Raw genomic sequence first — 19,362 nt, forward strand, 5'->3', positions numbered from 1 at the left:
AAGAGCAGAGATTTTCTCCAGGATCAGTTCAAAACTTTTTTTAAGTGTTGCAACTGTAGCCCATTCGCAAGTCAGCCCAGTATAAATAGGTTCCACATGAAATATTTGCAGGCGAGTACTTCACATCTTGTGGCATTCATTAGCGATGCCCCTTGTGCATAAAGGCCTTAATCATATAATGTGGGAGTCATGTAACAACTACTTCTATGTAGCTTTTTTTATTTAAAGTTGTAGATCATCCAGGTCTTGGTTGGTCAGTGTTTTCCCTGTTGAAAGTAAAGAGGTGAAGCAATGAAAGAAGCACTTTGTGTCACAGAAAAATATCTATTTCCAGATGAAAGGAAACCACACAATAAGAGGCTCCATCTGGGCTACAACGATTTTATTAACAGCTTTCCCACTTTGGCCTTCCACTGGGGAACAAAAAATAAAAAAAAGTATTAGTAGAACAAGGTGAGTGTTAGTAATAGGCATTTTTCGGGAGGAAAATTAAAGCTCAGTAGGGTCAATTATGGCTTTGTTCTGTTCTGTGAACAGCTATCTGTTTTCTCATGTTGCATTCATTGGCTCATCATAATACCTGCGTCTATTTTTAGAAATACACTGGGCTCTTTTCCATACACATCATAACCATAATTAAGTATGCTTTATTTTAAGTACTCAGACTTTATTGGCTAGTTCTAGTGTTTTCTACATGTATAAAATGTCTATAGTATACCATTTCTACAGTGGCATATTTCTATCTAATCTCGTTTCTTGTTAGTTCAGTTGTAAGCATCTCTTACTCCTCAAATAACAGTTCAACTGATTTCAGTACTTTCTATACCTATCATTTTATATCTTTAATGGATTAGACACTGACTGACATTTAGCTCTCACATTTTACAGTTCAACTGAAATTTAACCTTTTATCTCAAATTAAACTTACACTTAAAGGTCTTTCAGTACTCACGTCAACATTTAATTGGCTTTAATGGCTTAGACATTAACCAGCATTCCATCTGTTTTCTTTTTTGATGATATGCCAACTGCTTTTAGCTTTTATCCACAAACTGTTCATAAGCTATATGTGAAACTGAAATTTCTTGAAGGCTTTTCTGCCACTACATCACTGATCTCAGCTACTATCAGCTGTCAAGGTCTTTTCACTCAAAGCCTGTACTGACTTGGTTTGCAAAGGCCTTAAGACCTAACTTCTTCAAATGCTTACACTTCACCTGAAAACTAACTATTTCAGTGCTTTAACCCTTTAGAACCTGGATTGACATCAGTTATGTTGCTTAGATCAGACACCTTTTACAAGCATTTAAACCTCTGGGACTTTGGAAAATTGGTTTGAACTCTTTTGAAAAATGTGGATAAAAGGCAATGAGCAACATGGCAAGAAATGTCTGGGAAAATGCAAAAGAAAATTAGTAGAAGGTGACAAGAAAATGACTTGAAAATTAGCTATTGAGAGATTATTAGATATTATCTAAAAAAAAGGGTGAATATGTCCAGAAAACAATATTCATCATTCTATTTTTAAAATTATGTCACAGAATTTTGTATTTATTTATAATTTTCAGGTAATTTTCGCATCTTTTTTTTTTTTTTAACTTTTCTTTCTTTTTGTTCATTTTCGGGAAATTTCTCAAACTATTAATTTCTTGCTAATTTCTTGTTGCTTATTGCCAATTTTTCCCATGTTTTTGAAAGAAAGCCAATTTGCTCAGGTTTCAAAGGGTTTGCTTGAAAACTTCAACTCTTTATACTTCACATTTAAATCATTCATATTTTGACTTGTTTACAGTTTTTACACATGCAATTTTCAGCACCAGTAAGCAACAACACTTTCTTTAGAGTATTTCACTTTTTCTAGTTGTGCTTCCCACAAAACATTGCAGGTTGTAATTGGAATTGCAGCATGATCTTCGAAGTCGCTCTTTTTTTTTTTTTTTTTTACTAAAGGACAAAAGATCGTGGTTCACTATTTTACTTGTGACTAAACAAAAGGCACCTTAACCACCTGAACCTCAGTGACATTGGTTAGCTCGAATCCAAAAATACTCTCAAAGATTGCAAATGAGCTGCCGTCAAGTGGTGTTTACTGTACTGTCCACAGGTTCACATGGCTTGGCAGTCAGGACAAAGTGCACACAGCACTGCAGGGATAAAAGAGTCTTGCTTGTAAATTGCTGTGGCTAAGCGTAACCAGTGCCTTAGTCCTTTTTTGTAAGGTATGAGATATTTTTATTTCAAGGAAAGGATTGTGTTCATTTAAGTTCTTTTTTATTAGCTGTTCTCCTGTGGTGGTGAGGAATAAAGAAATGTGTTTTACATTTATAGTTTGGTGATATGAGTGTACATCAGGGATGCCCAACTTGCTTGGCTTGGGGCCCACTTTTGCAAAATGACAGGAGGCCAAGGGCCAGCCGCAGTAGACCCATATGTGTTTCTAGCAATTCAGGATGTGTAGGATTTTAGCACGTTTCCAGGATTTTAGGACATGTCTAGGGTTTTAAGACGTTTCAAGGATTTCAGAATGTTTCAAATATTTTAGACAATTCCAGGATATTAAGGACGATTCCAGGATTTTAAGGATGTTTCTCAGAATTTTAGAACATTTCTAGGATTTAGTACATTTCTAGCATTTTAGGACATTAGGGGCTTAGCCAGGACCTTTGTTGGAGGGGTGGGGGACTTTTTTTAAAAAAAAAACAAGCTCTAATTTGATTTTGTTTTATAAACTCTGTCACACTGTATGTGTACTAGAGGTAGCAAAGAATTCCCATTGTGAATCATTTGTGAGTTAGACAATGTTTGGGTGGCCAGATTTGGCCTGCGGCCCGAAAGTTGTGTATCACTGTTGTAAATAAACAAATGATAAATAACAAATAGCTATCAGTGAGCAGTGGGAGTGACTTTGGCTGGCAGAAACTTAAACCGCAGAAGAGGCCTGAGGAAAATTCAGCTTTGGTTGAACCTAATTGCAACCAAACAGTCCCCCGTAATTCTGTTCTTCCTAACAGATTAGCTGAAAACTTTTCTTAATTCAGCCTGAATGCAGGTCAACAAATGGAGCTCTGGACGCAGTTGCGCCATGTATCACTTCCTGTTTTCCTTTCCCAGGGCAAGGGCTGCTCCAAGACAAGTGTCTGAATGTGTTACCGTGATGGTAACCATGGCGCTGTGAAAAGCCTCCTGTCCTGGCTTCTGGGCCTGTGCCCCGCACCAGCCACTTCATCCATTACTGCCCAATGACAGCAGTTGTTAGCACTCCTCTTACCCAGAAACAGCCAATCAGAGATGACGTGTAATGCTCGGCCCTCGCCAAAATGTTGCCCACTCTCTGGTTTTATCAGGTTGCAGCAAAAGTCAACGTAGGCCCCTGTGTTTGGGATTTGTTTTCAGGAGACGTTCGCGTGCATATGCAGTCTTTTTGAGCGAGGCATGTGCTGCTGAGCACACAGATGTTTCTTTCAGAGGCAGCTATCAGAAGAGAAGAGCCGAGAAAAGGACAGGAGCCAAGTGCATGTCCTTGAGGCACATTAAGTGTGAGTGGCGCCTCGTTGTCCCCTAAATAAGATTACGGCATTTACTCGCCCCCTGCTCCTCCTCTGAGAGTGCAACACAATAAATAAAAGAGGTGGGTGTTTTTTTTCTCTCTCGCTTGGCAAACCCCCCCCCAGTTTCGTTACGTTGGCACATTCTTTTCAAAACCGACTCACTCCCCCATACAGAGTTTACACGGGCCACAGTGCTGGATGAAAGGGGAATTTATCTCCGAGAGAATATTCCTGATAATATTTCCTTTTTATGTAGATGAAAGCCCATGTAAAGCAGGCTTAAAGTCTCAAACGATGATCACTGTATGAGAATGTGCAGATAACAAGTGACTTAACTTGCTATGCAAATTAGCAGGAGCTGAGTTGAGTAGAGGGTCAGCTGAAGGATTTGCTTCCATTCCCATCCATGTTGGCGTTATTCATGGCTGATCCCTATGAGACGTGTTACACCGCCTGTCTGTTGATGTTTTTGCAAATCACAAATTTGTATGATTCATATGCTGGTAAATAGACTGTATTTAAACAGCACTTTTCTGGTCTATGCAACCACTCAAAGCACTTCCAATCACCCTATAACACATCTTTAACACACATACACCAGGGTTCCCATGGGTCCTTAAAAAGTCTTAAAAGGCATTGAATTCATTAATATAAAAATAAGGCCTTAATTGGTATTAAAATGTCTTAAATCAGTATTTTAAAAATCTTACAAATGCTTAGACATGTCCTTTTTTAAAGTTGTACTGTAATATCTCAAAATAAACGGTAAAAAGAAATAAATTTCAAAAGAAATAAAAATAAAACTCACAAAGAAACTCGCCAACAAAAGCCAGGTGTTTCTCCACTTCTAACCAGTTCTAACCATTATACTGGAGTGGACATTCAGGCAAAATTGTCGTTAACCTTAAGTTAAAAAAGTGTTGATTTTTTTTGTTGTTTTTTTTTGTGTGTGTTTTTTCAATATTGGTCGCTGTAAAATTGGAAAAGCAAACCATCTACTAAGGATTTTATGCTGTGCGATCAGGCTTTCTCTTCTTTATTTACCTTGTCAATCCAGGATTTAATCCTTTAGCCCTCCAGACATAAAAATATTTCTTTGATTAGCTGACAGCCACATGCTATCGGCCGTGTGCTGTACATGTGTGTAGGGCTTCGCTCCAAAATGCAGTATATCCTTTTGAAAAGTGAAATTGTTCTCTGAGTGTCCGTGGGAAATTATTATTTTTTCCGTGGGAAATTATTATTTTTTCCGTGGGAAATTATTTTTATTTTTTTTATTCTTCACCGTAAATAAAACAAACTTATCTACTTCATGTCATCCCTTCTAAAGCATGAATAACTGTAGCCAAGCTGTAGAGGCTAAGATTTGATACGGTAATAATGTCTTATTATGATACACATTGATGCATTTACAAGAATTTTTGGAGCAGATTGTCCACGCATTGTGTTTGTGTGTTTCTGTGTTCAAAGCTGAACTCCTGGTCTGAGTTTGGCACATCTGTGGATGGCATTTGCAGTTGATTATGCCTTTTTTCTTTGAGTAATATTTCACTGCAGTGTCCAGAGGGAGTTAGTGACTGAATCAGGTTCAGAGTCCTCACAGACAAAGTGCAGCCATGTCCTTTTTGTAGTGTTGTCTTTGGTAGTCGACCATGTTGTGTCAAATTGAATTTTTGTTTTTCCACAAAGAATCAGCAGGCGGCTTGTTTGGGGCCCATTAAATCCACTACAGTAATGTCACTCCTCATACATAAAGGTGATGTAAAGACTAACAAATGGCAGTGTTTCATGTCTGAGGTCAACTGGCTGCTGTTTCGCCTCCCTTCAGGGCTTCCTGTACCTGGAGTTTAGTATGATGCAGTATCGAGGTGGACCCTGCCAGAGAATATGGGATGTAATCCAACAACAATGTGTTAATTTGACCTGAACCATTCTCTGTAAACCAGACCATAGTCAAGAACAGCTTCTTAAGCATTTAGATATATTAAGATATTGTTATATTAGTAGCAAAAACTATGGACATGTAGCCAATAGCCATGACTGTGCTATACGTTGTAGCAGGGGTCCAAATTTTTTGAACAGGAGCCAGATTAGATAATGTGAAAAATGCCTTTGGCTAGCTACTTCTCGCATTGAGTGTTTTAAAAAAAAAAAAAATCCCATACAAATGAAACAAATTCAAGTGTTTCATCATTCAGTGAAAACATGTTGTCCTCACTATCGACTTTACGCCTCTTTGCTGTGGCCATGTCTGGTACATAGCAGCAAATGTCTGCTGTTAGGTAACTGTTCAGTTTGCTTGTTTATCGTGAATTTATGAAAACACATAATTTCTACCTGCATAGTTCCTACTTGATGCATGTCAACAAACTGTATGAGGGAGGAAATCAATTGGCCCCTAGGCCAGACTTTGGATGTGTCTGCATTGTAGAGATTTCATTAGAAAACTGAAAATGTGACAGTACTCGAATACTTACAGACTTGACAGGGCAGCATATATGCTTACAGGTTTTCTAGCCTGCTGTTAAATGCCAGAGAAAGAAGAAGAAAACCTGCCAAAATGGAAGAACAATATGTGGAAGGTGGCAATAAGTCAAAAAGGAAAGCGTATTTTGACCTTTTTCATTATTTACACAATGCTACAAGCACCAGCTGCATTACAAGCTGCTAAGCATCTTTTCTGCACTTAGTGCTACATATTTTGTATTTCTGTGTAATCGCTGAGAGTTAAAAATGTTCCACTGTAACAGTCAGGTCTTCACTGTTACTTTTTACCCAGCGATCCAATCACAGTGAAAGGGGGGCCGGACAGCCTAGCCTACCAAAAAGACAAACTGTTACATTTTACATGTAAAAGTACTGAACAAAAACAATGGAGGAGAAATATGTAAATATATTGTACATCACAAAAAGGCTAGAATGAAAATCAGTTGGATAGAAAAAAAAACAAACCTATGCCGTTTACCACTACTGGTACTGTTACTATTGAGATAGAAAACTTGTGTGAAAATACCATCATTATTGTTACAAAATAAGAGTTAATTTCAGGAAAGCTAAATCTGGTCAGGAGCTTTAACATCAATATATTTTTGGGGCTTCATTGACAATCATTAGCAGTAAAATTAAATTGTCCCTGTCTGGTCCTTGTCCATCTAGAAAGTCCATTCCCAGAAGTCCACTGTCGCCCCTCCTTTGGAGTATCTCTGGGAGTTTGACTGAGTCATTAGGTAGCCAGGCTACAGCCTTTCACAAGGCTCTCACTGTCCGGGAGGCTGCAGACCGGGGAAAACTCAATTTGCCTCCTCTCACCAACTCTCTGACTCTTGTCTTTTTCTCGTTTTCTCTCTGCTGCACAAATGCAGAAATGTAAAATGAAGTCAACCTGAAAGAATCATTTTTGTGTACAGTATTGAGGGTCAGAGGTACTTTTCCTGAGAGCTATGAAGACATAAGCGAACATTTTCACTTACTCTTTTTAAAATGAACACATCAACGTCGGAAAGACCTTTTGTGCGTCCGAGCACTCAGTCAGGGAGTTCAATGACTGTAGACAAACTTGACCTTATACAGTATGCTATTGTGGGATGTGCCATATAATCTTGTATTTTTTCTTTGTGCTCCCCAGGCAGAGTTCTCAGAGATTAACTTGGCCTCCTACGTCAACTCTGGATGTATGGTGGACATGCAGGTCAACAAAGGTGGCACCAGAGTGGTCAGGTAAGACGCTCGAGGACGAAAGAGAGCTCCAGTCCTTTGACGCACTTGCCCACGCAATCTGTAATCTGCCTCAGTGAGCCTGCACAAAGACTCCTGTTCTTTTCTCTCGGTGGCATTGTGCATGACTGTGTATATATAACATTGCTTGCACTCAGAGAAATCAAGGCTGTAATGTGATTACGCCATGGAAAAAAAAGAAAAAATACATCTTACCCCACTTTAACCCAGGTGGGAAACTTTGTGTGATACTGTTAGAAATGAAAAATCTAAATAATTTAATCTTGTCACCGAATCCACTGATTTTATGTGCTTTTGTGGACTGATTTAGCAGAAGTTAACTATATCATGATAATGTTACTCCATACTGCAAAATGCATGTTCAGTATGCATGTTATGTGGAGCCAGGAGCTTTAGTTAAGCAATCTGATCAGCGCTCTGACAGGACTAATAATTCACATTAGGTCACTGGCAGCGATGCCAGCTCTTCTGGGAACCAGGAAGCTATTCAGGCCTGTCTGTTCACAGATACTGTGCAGAAATCAGATTGTTTTTGAGTGTTAAAACTTTTCATTACAGCTTTTGTGGGCTGACCATGGTGCCAATGGCTTGCACTTTATCAACCCAATAAATTTTGGCATTGTACGGTTCTGCAAACCACAGATATGTTACATTTATATGTTATTTTTTAGTAGATGCATTGAATCTATACAGTTCTATATAGCCGCAAAAGTATCTTCATTATAGTTAGGAAAAGATTGTGTTTTGGCTTAAAACACCTGCTTTTGGTGGCACAATCAGGGCTATAAAACCCAGTAATGTCTCAGTTAAAGAAAAATGCTTTTCTTGGCACTTTCCCAGGTGAAAACACAGCAACGGGTAACTATAAAAACACCCACATTTTCTGGCCAAAAAGCTGCTGGAAATGCAGCAATGATTTGCTAAAATGAACTGCTTTTGTTGTTTTTAGGCTTCAAACAGTGGTCTGCAGTTTGGCAAGCATCTCATCTTGGTGACATGTCATCTATCATCCCCTCCGCTTCCTGATGACAAAGTCAGCCCATATACTACATCACTTTCGAAATATTCAATATTTATGAAACATACAAATGTGAAGTATCTGTGGTTTGCAGAAATGTACAAGGCCAACAGTTTATTCTGGAGACTGGGCTGACTTTATGCATTGCCTTGATGCCAGTCATCACAACAAAGACTAAGTTGTCTCATTTTAACAGAAAACCGAAGTCGTTTCTCTTCTATTTTTGGGCATTGGGTCATTTAGATGGATCTGAAAAAAAATCATCTTGCAGTGGCAGAGGTGGCCTCTGGCCAGTAAGCAGCTCCTGTAGCAGCAGCAGCAGCAGCAGCAGTGAGACACGTGGAGCTGAGTGTTTAAATAGACTGCCCTGTTATGTGAAGTTGGCACTCAAGGAGATCACTGATGATCAGCTGATCTGGATGGAAAAGATGACTTAGTGCTTTGGCATCAATCTAAATTATAAATGCCATAAAAAAACCCATTTCTACTTACAAAACAAATCAGAAATCACAACATTAAAGCAGCTGCGATCAAAATTTTTGCATCAACAATGGGTCACATGACTACATGTAATTTGAAAGGTTTTGCTCTTACAGAAAAAGCCAGAGTAATTATTTACCGACTGTTTCCCCTCAGCACTACATAAGGTTTTAGCACCTTTCAGCTCATTGTTTTGGTTTTCTGGGCGGCAACTTTACTGCTTTGGGTCTCTCACAAAGCTCTCATCAGCTGTTCTCAATAAAAATGCTTGAAAACCTGACCATAGTCTCCCCACCCAGAAACCAGTGAAGTAACTAGCCTTCAGTTAGCACGTAGTTAGTACGTTTACATATTTATTTAATTAGGTCTACAGTTCAACCGTTTTTTTTCAGCTGTCTATTTTCTCATCTGGTTCTTGTATTGTAGCTCTGCCCTCAACACCTAGCATGCCATCAACTGTCACTGCTAAGAGTGATAATATACCGCATATCTGCAAACTCTCAACAGTCCCCTGCTTCTTATTCTTCAGTCTTCTGTGTCCTGATTGGTCCATTAGATCAGCTCTGAGCACATGCCATCCAGTGTCAGCCCACCAGCCCTCATTCCAGCCTTCTTGGGGAATAATCAGCTAATCTGTGTTTTGGCCTCGACTCCACACAGTTTTTGCAAAATAACTTCTTTATCAGTGTTGAAAGTAGCATTTGTCCTGGAAACGGCCTCACGGTGCAACGCAGTGTGAAATCAAGCGAGAGTAGTCACAGAGAAGGAGCTGTGGTACTGCTGATGTCACAATGCAACCTGTCGTCAGAACGGACACAGAGGTTATTGTGTGGGTCGAGTATTTTTTTGGTGATATTGCTGTAATGATAGAGAGGCCAAATTGGCTGCAGATGGTCTGACTGCTGCCTCGTTCACAAACGCAGATATTCACTGCCAAACTGTTGTGGTTTAGCTTGTTGCTTGTGACTCTGAACTTGCCTGCAAGTCGTATAATGGTTGTTTCTAGCTCGCAGTCTTATTGGTTGATGACTAATAAAGCATAGCGGTTAGACACCGCAAGTTTTTCTGGATAAAAGATCAACTTAAAACCCCCTGGTGTGAACTAATTAAAATCTTCGTCTTAGACTATAGCCAGTGAAAGCTAATTATTTCTAGACAGCAGTGTATTTTATTCGCAGCTAGAAGAATGTTGTAATAGAAACTAAATGCACTGTCTGATTACATTTACCCGTGTGTGTGATCACAGCAGGGTTGCTCACATGCACACCCACACTTTCACACTGTACTGAATATTTAAAGCTGGTCTCTGCTTTTCCACGTCATGGTTGGTGTGTATGTTCTCGTCGCTCTGACCTCTAACCTCTGTCCACAGGCATGCTCTCTGATCACATCTCCTCTGCAGCAGCACACTTTCTCACACTTCTGTGGTTTCAGGGTTGTTTGTGTGGTAAGGTTTCTCTCACTTGTGCATTACAAATATAAATCTCCTGTATGGGTAAAGATAATGGAATTGAGACAATAGATGTCACATGGTGACTTAAGGGGACAGCTCACCCATAAATCGAAATACATTTTTTTTCTCTTACTTGTAGTATTATTTAGCAGTCAAGATAGTTTTAGTGTGAGTGTTGGAGATATGGGCCATAGAGATTTCTGTCTTCTCTCCAGTTTAATAGAACTATATGGCACTTGGCTTTTGGTGCTCAATGCATCAAAAAAATACATTTGAAACAACTAAAAAGAAATGCCTCTTTCCAGAAATCATGACCCAGTTTTTCAAGGAGCTATTTTCTGTCTACCTAAATACATTCGCCAACAGTGTAACAGGACAGAAAGAAGCATGCATATTTTTTTAAACATATTTTTTGGCACTTTGAGCACTACAGGCTGAGCGCCATCTTATTTTGTTATATTCAAGAGAAGGCAGACATCTCTGCAGCCGTTATCTCCAATATTGGCAGTTCACACCAAAACAATCTAGACAGATGAGTAGCATTACATGTAAGATGTATTTTGGGGTGAACTGTCCCTTTAAGAAACCAGCCACTTGCTTGGCTTGAATTGAGCTTGTTTCATTTAAATTCCATGTTCGTGTCAGTATCAGTGTCCTCACAGGTACAATAATTTCAGCAGCTTGTGTTAATTAGGCCCTCTAAGAGCAATAATTGCTTTTTATTGAATTCCCAAGTTTGTTTTGCTGAAAGTTCAGTGTTTCATGATGGAAAACCTCCACCTCACATATACTTTACATCCACATTTTAGCCATCTCGCTGCCACCCAAAACTACCTCCAGTTAATGCAACAGTAAAACAAGCTCAGTAAACTCCTCAATCACCGGCCGTTAACGCACCAACTCCCCAACGTTAATCACCACTAATTAATCAGCGGGTTTTATTAATCACACTGGGAGCTCTGCAAGGATGATGGACGAGAGAGACATTGCTCTGTGGCTTATCATAAGCTGGCTGCTGGGATCCGTCTTTCAGCCAGACCAGTGTTCCCACTTGGAGCTGAGCAGCTTGGTGGAGGTTTTGGCAGCGGAGAGCAGAGAAGCCAAAGGGCTGACTACAGCATTGCAGCGATCAACACGCCATAACTACTGCACCTTGTGGCGTGTCACTCTGCTGTACTGTAGGCTGTCCAGTGCGTGCCACGTTGCATGTTGCAGATACAGTAGTGGTAGCAAAATCTCTTGTAAACTCCACGTTTTATTTTATGCCCTGGAACCAGGAACCAGCATCCAGGCTCTTTTGCAACTATGTATTTACAGTAGTTGTTTTGGCTCTTCAGCTTATCAAGACAAATGTGCGGGGAAAGTTAGGGAGTAATATGAAGTAGTAAAATTCAAGTCAGATACATACAACTTTGCACACGGTCACAATGAAAATCTGTGTGTGCAAAAAGCCAAACACCCATTATGTATGCATGTTTTTTAAAATCTGATTTATTAGCTGTGCTTACACATGGTTGTGTTGTATAAATATCAGTCTCTGTGAAACTGGGGACAGTGCACAGGCCTGATTTCCACTCGCGCAGTTAGCCATAAATGTATGTAGACACACCATCAATAATCTCTGTGAGTATCAATATTTATGTCTTTAGGCCTGGAATTACTGTTAATTCATCACAATTATAAGTATGTGCCATTAGCAGTGATATCTCTAAGCATCATCAAAGATTAAGAAGGTAATCAATCATTAATTTAACAACACTTGTAATGAAACACGTGTGTAAAATAATCATAGGGTTTTCATTCTGTCTTCATTCTGACTGGCTGATTCCTGGCTGATTCCCAAATGTCCTAAAATCCTAGAAATGTCCACAAGCCCTAGAAATGTTTTAAAATCCTAAAAAATGTCCTTAAATCCTAGAAACACCCTGAAATCTTAGAAACGTCCTAAATCTTAGAAATGTCCTAAAATCTTGGAAACATTTTAAAATCCTAGGAACGTCTTAAAATCCCACAAATGTCCTGAAATCCTAGAAACATCCTAAAACCTCAAAAAATACATTTTTACCAAAGATAGTGTCATTTTAGGTAGTTCTTAACGTGTTTATATATTTTTGAGTGTTCTTTTTTCTTATAAATTTTGGTTCTAATTAGTTACTTGATGCTATAAAAAGGGAGTTTAATATCATCATTGACAAGTGTGTGTGCAAATAGTATGCAAACGATCAATGGCACTACTTGCGATTGGTCGGCTGGTGAGAGAACTTCATAATGTGGTGGCTGCTACTGCACAGACTGTCTCCAAAAACCATCACCAATGGAAGATGACAGCGCCTGTGTACAGGCTAGCTTGGCTTTATTTTTGTACAGTTGGAGAATGTGGAGTCCGTCTTTTATATTCAGTCATCGGCTTCAACAAGTTAGTGAAATACCTGCCCAGATGGGCATTTTTTGCTGTGTGTGTGGTTCCCAGCCTGCCGTATCGGCGTCACATTCCTCACTACTTTCTGCCCCACAGGTGGAAGGGGGGATACAGCCAGATTACATTAGCAGATCCCTGTCTGATTTCTTTCTCTTCTCTCTCCTTCTATTTAATTTTCTGTCCCGAAAGCTACCAGACGGGGCCTTGTTGCTTTCCTTTCCAATCCCTACAAGACTCCCCTCCTTTGGTTATCTGAGGTGACGATTTACTGCTTAGACCACACAAAGACGATACACACACACACACACACACACACACACATTTAAAAGCCTTAACCCCCCCTTCCCTTGACCCGTGTGAAAGTCCATTTTAATCAGTAAAGAAACTGTCTGCCTGGAGCGGCCTCAACACCTAATACCTCAGACAGGTTCATCTTGTTACCAAGCAAATAAATCCCACTCACAGACACACTGAGTTCAGACATGGCTTTAAGAGGCCTGAGGGTGGTTTCCTTTAGGAGCGCTGTGACTGTAATGAAAGCATACAGAGGCCCACTCCACCATCCCTGCTTTTGTAATATAGCCATGAATACAAATGATCCCGCTAATTCACTCAAACTCCTAACAACACTCATTTCCCCTCCTGCCAGAGGTCACTTGGTGCTCTATCGCTCTTGCAGCTCCTTTCCTCATTCCATCTGCTTCCCATGGGACTCTTCTCCAAATCCTCAACAAAAACGTTGTTGAACAGCTAAACATTCTCTAATTGTTTTACTAGTAGATGTGCCTAAGATACACCCTCTCCCATTTAGAGGTGTTTTGGTCATTGGCGTGCGTTCTTTGTTTTGGACATGACCTTTGTTGTGTTCTGTCTTGGTGTGGAGATGAACCTTGGAGCACATTTGCAACTGGAGGCGATCCAGAGCTTTGGCAGTCCTGACCGGGCCACCGCCCAGGATCTGAGCCACTGCCAGCTCGCTCTGGAGCCACGGGTCCTACAGCCACAGCCACAACCACAGGGAGTCCTAGATCCAGGCCAGGGGACCACAGCATGATGCTAGGCTACAAGGAGTCACTGTACACACAGGAGGAAGAGTTCGTCAGGGTTCTTTGGACATTGCAATCAGAGAACTGTTTTCTGGACCTTTTTCGTGTGTAAAACTTCATAACCTTCAAAAAGTGAAAGAATTCTTTAAACATCATAATATCGCTTTGTCACCATGGCGTGGGCCTCATTAGATCACAAGCAAGCTATAAGCATGTACAGAGGCTTTCATGCTCAATGTGTTTTTCGTTGCAGTATGCTCTGAAATGCCCAAGAAGTCACTAAGTGCTATCGGAAGAATGTTACCTGCAAAGTAGGGTGCCTGGCAACTGAAGTGAACATCAACGTTCAACAGTTCATCGACAGCATGTATGCTTAAAATCACATTGACATTCATAATAATGCAATTCTTTTATTTCATTAAAAAAAAAAATTGTCCGTTTATTTGTAATTAACAGCCTTTGACCTTGAAGGCACAGCGTGCATGGGGGGGGCCCTGTTACAAAAATTCACAAGTTGATTACCATGTGCCACAAATTTTTTGAGACTTCACAAAAGGAATGATTACATAATTTTCTGTCCCGTGACGATTGTGCCTGAGACATTATGGCCAGCATAAACCATGCATCGTATGACACGACACGACACGACATGACACGACACAATGTCACGATATTATGTATGTTTGTAACTGAATGTTGACTTTGTATTTCAAACAAGGGACTAACAGCAGTCTCTAGGGTGAAAGTCCTGTGTTTTTTTTCACCTATCTGCTGCCCCAACTGCCTCCGTAAAGGGACTTTGTCACTCTTTCTAACTTCACATCATTAAACAGTGAGACAAGAATATTTTGAAGCATATTGCAAGAGTTTTGCAAATCTCGACCTACCACCTAGCCATGACCTCATTACAACCAGAGGTCGCTGCCGCCTACACTAAACTTAAAAATGGGTTGTAATAAGCTCCTTGTACAAACAACCCATGGTGGCATTTTTCAGGGATGAGAGTCTCTCTTTTTCAGCCGAAGAGTGCTTTTCCAAAAACCACTCAGTTCACCTTTGATCAAACTTTTCTGAACATTTTAATTTGTTCCCCACCGTCAGCCAAGTGGATCTCAATCCACCAATTAAAATAAACAAAAATGTTGATTTTCACTATATTGAATTAAGTGACGAGGGTTTGGAAACCCTCCAGTCGTTTCTGATTGATGATGTTTATCATTTAACAAAAGCATACAACGTTTTCATTAGCAGAGCGCCAAACTAAGTATTAAAGGAAACCCCAAAGGTAATGTCTTTGTTTAATGTTTGACGGGATGAAACATTTTCTTACTTGAAAGTGAGAGATCTCTGCTACACTGCGGCCAGAAGGTAATCCTTCTCATATGTAAATGATCAGTTTAATTGCTTTGGATTTGCAACAGTTATTATGTTATTATATTTCACCAGGCAAAATTTTAACATAATAATACTGTACCTTTGTTGGCCTGAAAGATGAAGGAAAGTTACAATAGAGAGAACTGAGTGAGAGTTAAAGTCCAGTCTCTGTGGCAGTTTATAGAAGTTGTGCTATCAGTTTTGACCGTTGAAATACTTTTAAAACTGTCATCTCTAAAGTAAGCTTTAAAGTTCAACATTTGGGAATTATACTTTTTTTTTTTTAAATTATTTTTGTATTATATAAGATTAATAGCCCTCTCACAAAAGCTTATTTCCCAAAATGTTGAACTTTTTTTTTTTTTTTTTTTTACATAGCAAAAAGAGTACATTTTTTGTGTATAATTCACATAATTTAGTGATACTATGTAGAGTTTTTTTTGTAGAGTTTTTTAGAGTCTGTCCTCGTCACAGGAAAGCACAGATTTTTCTCTCCAAGGTGCATTTCCCTCCGATGACGGAGAGCCAGTTTGGCACAATGCACCATTGTGTATGAGTGCTGCGCTGATCCTCGGTATGTACTGTTTGACATTTGTGGCATTCCCGCCAAGTTCTACCCCGATTATCCTTATCATTGAGAGACAGACTGATGGGAGAATGATAAGGCCCTTACCAGCCTTTGAGCCAGGCACAGGGCCGGTATAAAGACAAATGTTCCCTGCAATTCAGACATCCCTGTGGAGCCAATTAGAAGGTCAGAGATTCTGTATGATAAATATATCTGGGGAACAAAGTGGCAGCATATTGTCTTGGATTTGAATAGTTTTCTGCTCTTGGAATTCTGATGAAAACACCCTGTTGGCACTGTTGCATAGTATACAGTATACACATTGCATACACTGTGTTTATCACAGCTTTTTTTTTTTTTTTTTTTACAGAATACAACAGGCTAATGCATCTGGATATGACGGCAGTGAGAGATGTTAGATTCAACCAAAAAATTAAAGTTGCAGGTTGTTAAATCCAAAACAATGAGCTGAAAGATCATAAAAAGTGCTATGTCTTTGAGATGGTGGCGCTATGACTACAACTCAATTTTGCCATGTAGATGTCTTCAGGCCGGGACTCGTATCGAGCATGGGAAATCTGGGGCAGATTGGACATGCACTGTCATGTGTGTTCACTGAAAGTGCTCGTTCTGCCAATGGCAGGCTCAGAGTGTTATATTTTGGGTGTCTGACAAAGAAATAAAGCATTTATCTTATCTTATCTTATCTAGTCTCACTAAATTGTTGCAGAAAGACAATAACTAACAGACAGGATAGGGATCCTTAACATGATGTTGTCAGACACTTAAAACAACAATGATCTTGTCAGTTGCGAAAACAAGCATTTTTATAGGATTTACATTGACAGTGCACTGTTGCTTCTAAGACTACGCACCTGCCTTCTTTGCCTTGCTCAGTATTGGACACAAAAAACAAGGTAAAAAGGGTCCAGGTTGAAAATTACTCAGTAGTCCTTTCAAGAATCCAAATGAAGAGGTTCGATGATGTTAGCCTTTTCACAGGTTTATTTGACTTGACTTCAAGAATGACTTGTTAAGATGGATATTTTTTCCGGCATGTCTGTACCTGTCTTGCTCAATATACTATTGAAGCGTTATGAGTGGGCTTATGATTCCACATGGATCCATTCCCTCCTCATGTCCTAATCTATAACCCTGCTATTCCCCTATCAGTGCCTGTTATCAGCCTTTATTGGCCCACCGATAACCCATTCAAAGGGCGCATTAGCATATCGCCCGAGAAGTGATGACTGTGGGGCCCGAGTGTTTCGGATCGTAAAGCATAAATGTGCCGCTTTAGTGTAATCCACGACCCGTAGGGAGCCCTGATTCGGCAGAACGAATTCGAGTAAAGAGACAGAAAAACAAAGTTAATGGGTGACAAACCTCAGTAATGCTCTGCTGCTATAGGGCACAGGCTCCATTAACCGTAGCGCGGTGAAAGCCATCCCACCGAACCGAATGTCTTCTGCATCTGGCCTTTCTGCGGTAATGAGGTAGCACAAAGGTGTAGTCTCTATGGTTTTGTGCATGTATGTGCTTAGCATCGTTAGAGAAAACAGTTTTCCTGTGCTGTCTAACAGTACAGCTCATGATAGTGAACAGACCATTATAGATACGATGGATAAGAGGTTGTCTTAACCAGTGTACATCTGCACAAAGCAAACAAGCAGAAAGGATGTCACCTTTGAATCTTTTTTTTTTTACTATACTGTGTCATTTTATAGAACAAACAATTTAATGAGAAAATACATTTTTTAACTGTAATGAAATGAAATATCTTGCCTTCAACCCAGCTGATCTATATTGGAGGGCTTTTTGATGGTGGATTTCTCCTCTTGGATGCAGCAATGAATTTGTTTTAGGCTGCTCTGTATTTTAAGGTGGCAAAATCTCAAAGATTTTAGTCAACTGGCCGACAGCTGTAGTTACTGGTGTTTACAGCAAATGCTAGTTTAATGCTACAGATCAATGATTTCAAGGGGCATTAAAACAAAATTTATTTGGTAATAATTAACAATTGTTGTTAATTTAATAAAGAAGTCAGGCAATGATTCGCCTTTTTCCATTTATGTGAGCAACCGCAATCTGATTTTAGGTTGCACACGGGATGACTCTGAGTGATACGTTTGGCTGCTCCTTCGTGTTCCATGACTTCCTGCAAAATTTCAAAGTGATATTTTTTCTTTTCATATTTCACATAAGGTAATTCCTATGTTATTGTTTTAATGCTCATGCAAACAAAATGTAAATGGATGTGAATATTATTTGTGGTTTTCAATATGACTTGGTGAAATGATTTTAATACTTTTGGAGCATTTTCAGCAAATCTAACAATACCCATTTAATACTGATAACCCTGCTCATTTTGGTGACTATAACCCTGATATGAAACTTTCATATGGTTTTATCTTAAGTGCTAATCTCAGTTAAAAAAAATGGCGCTTTTCAGTGACCACCTTATATTAGAAGTCGTGTTTCACAGTTTTAAATGTGAAAAAGCTACAGCAGTAGGAAATGTTCAGTTTGCATCAGCAGTAACTTATCACAACATTTTTTCTGCAAATATTACACTCAGTTCACAATGCTTCGAATGTATAAATATTGACTTAGGCTCATTTGGTGAAAGATAGTGACTTAATAGACTTTTATTTGAATGAAAATACTCAAGATAAATTACTTTAAGTCGCCGCCTTGGCTCGTGCATCGTTAAACTTCCCATGCACCCTCTGAACCCCAATGTTGTTCTCTTTGACTGTGCGTGTTTGCTAGGAACAGCACGTAACACAAAAATCGGCCAATGTACTGTATTTATCAGAAACTTGTGTTTCACATGAACTGTTGAGTCTGGTTTGGTTCTGGAGCCTCAATAAACAGCTTCATCCAGTATAAATAGCCGAGTCTTTGGTCTGCTGCCACTGTGGCTGAGTGCAGCAGCAGGGAGGAACAGCTGTAGTCGCTCTGTCGCCGAGACCAGATCACTCCTCAGTCGTTCTCCCAGTCCTGTTCGTGCTCTCTAACATAAGCAACACTTGAGGACCCAGAGCCTGTTTGAGAGCCTGGCTGTAATTTCACCCCTCCAACCTGTAGCGGAGAACATCCTGTTTGTTTGTTTGTTTGTGTGTGTGTGTGTGTGTGTGTGTGTGTGTGTGTGTATACATATTTCTATTGTGCATGTATGACGTGCAAATGTCTTAGAATGAACTGAAAACAATAGCATGAATAATATCCACCTCCTTCACCTGAAAGAAATATGAATCACGTTTGCTGGACTTCAGTTACTTCTGAATGACGGCCGCTTAGTTTAACTGTTTAACTGACAGTTGATATGGGCAAGTCATTTGTTTGCTACTTTCCATAACGGATCTCTGTCTGCTTTTATTTTTGCAGTACCTGCTGGGGGTTACTTAGTACCCTCATCCCTTACATTGCCTACAGTAGTCTGTAAATATTTATTCCTTCATCGTCTGTAACAGCTTACCCTGTTAAGGGTTGCGGGGGATGGAAGTTGTGGTAGGAAGGAAGCTGGAGAGCATGGAGAAAATCCGCATGAACATGCAAACTGCACACAGAACTGCCCCAGCCATCCGACAGGTTCAAACCCAGAACCCACTTCCTGCAAAAGTATGTTTACATACACAAAATAGCCCAGATTGTGCCTTTATTCTGAAAAGGACAATATTTCCACAAAGCTGTTTACATAACTAATGAAAATTAATAT

The 19,362-nt window shown here is 39.7% G+C and overlaps 1 protein-coding gene across 1 annotated transcript in view; it reads left to right on the top strand.

Annotated features, from left to right (window-relative positions):
• The window catches only part of syn3 (synapsin III), a 128,919-nt gene that overhangs the window by 41,791 nt on the left and 67,766 nt on the right, over nt 1-19,362 (top strand). The window contains exon 4 of the mRNA XM_042511037.2: nt 7,174-7,265. Within this exon, the coding sequence (XP_042366971.1) occupies nt 7,174-7,265 (92 nt within the window). The remainder of the gene's footprint in view (nt 1-7,173; nt 7,266-19,362) is intronic.

The sequence above is a fragment of the Plectropomus leopardus genome, chromosome 22, assembly GCF_026936395.1.
Source record: "Plectropomus leopardus strain MGB_pleo_1.0 chromosome 22, ASM2693639v1, whole genome shotgun sequence".
In the NCBI taxonomy this organism is placed as follows: Eukaryota; Metazoa; Chordata; class Actinopteri; order Perciformes; family Serranidae; genus Plectropomus; species Plectropomus leopardus.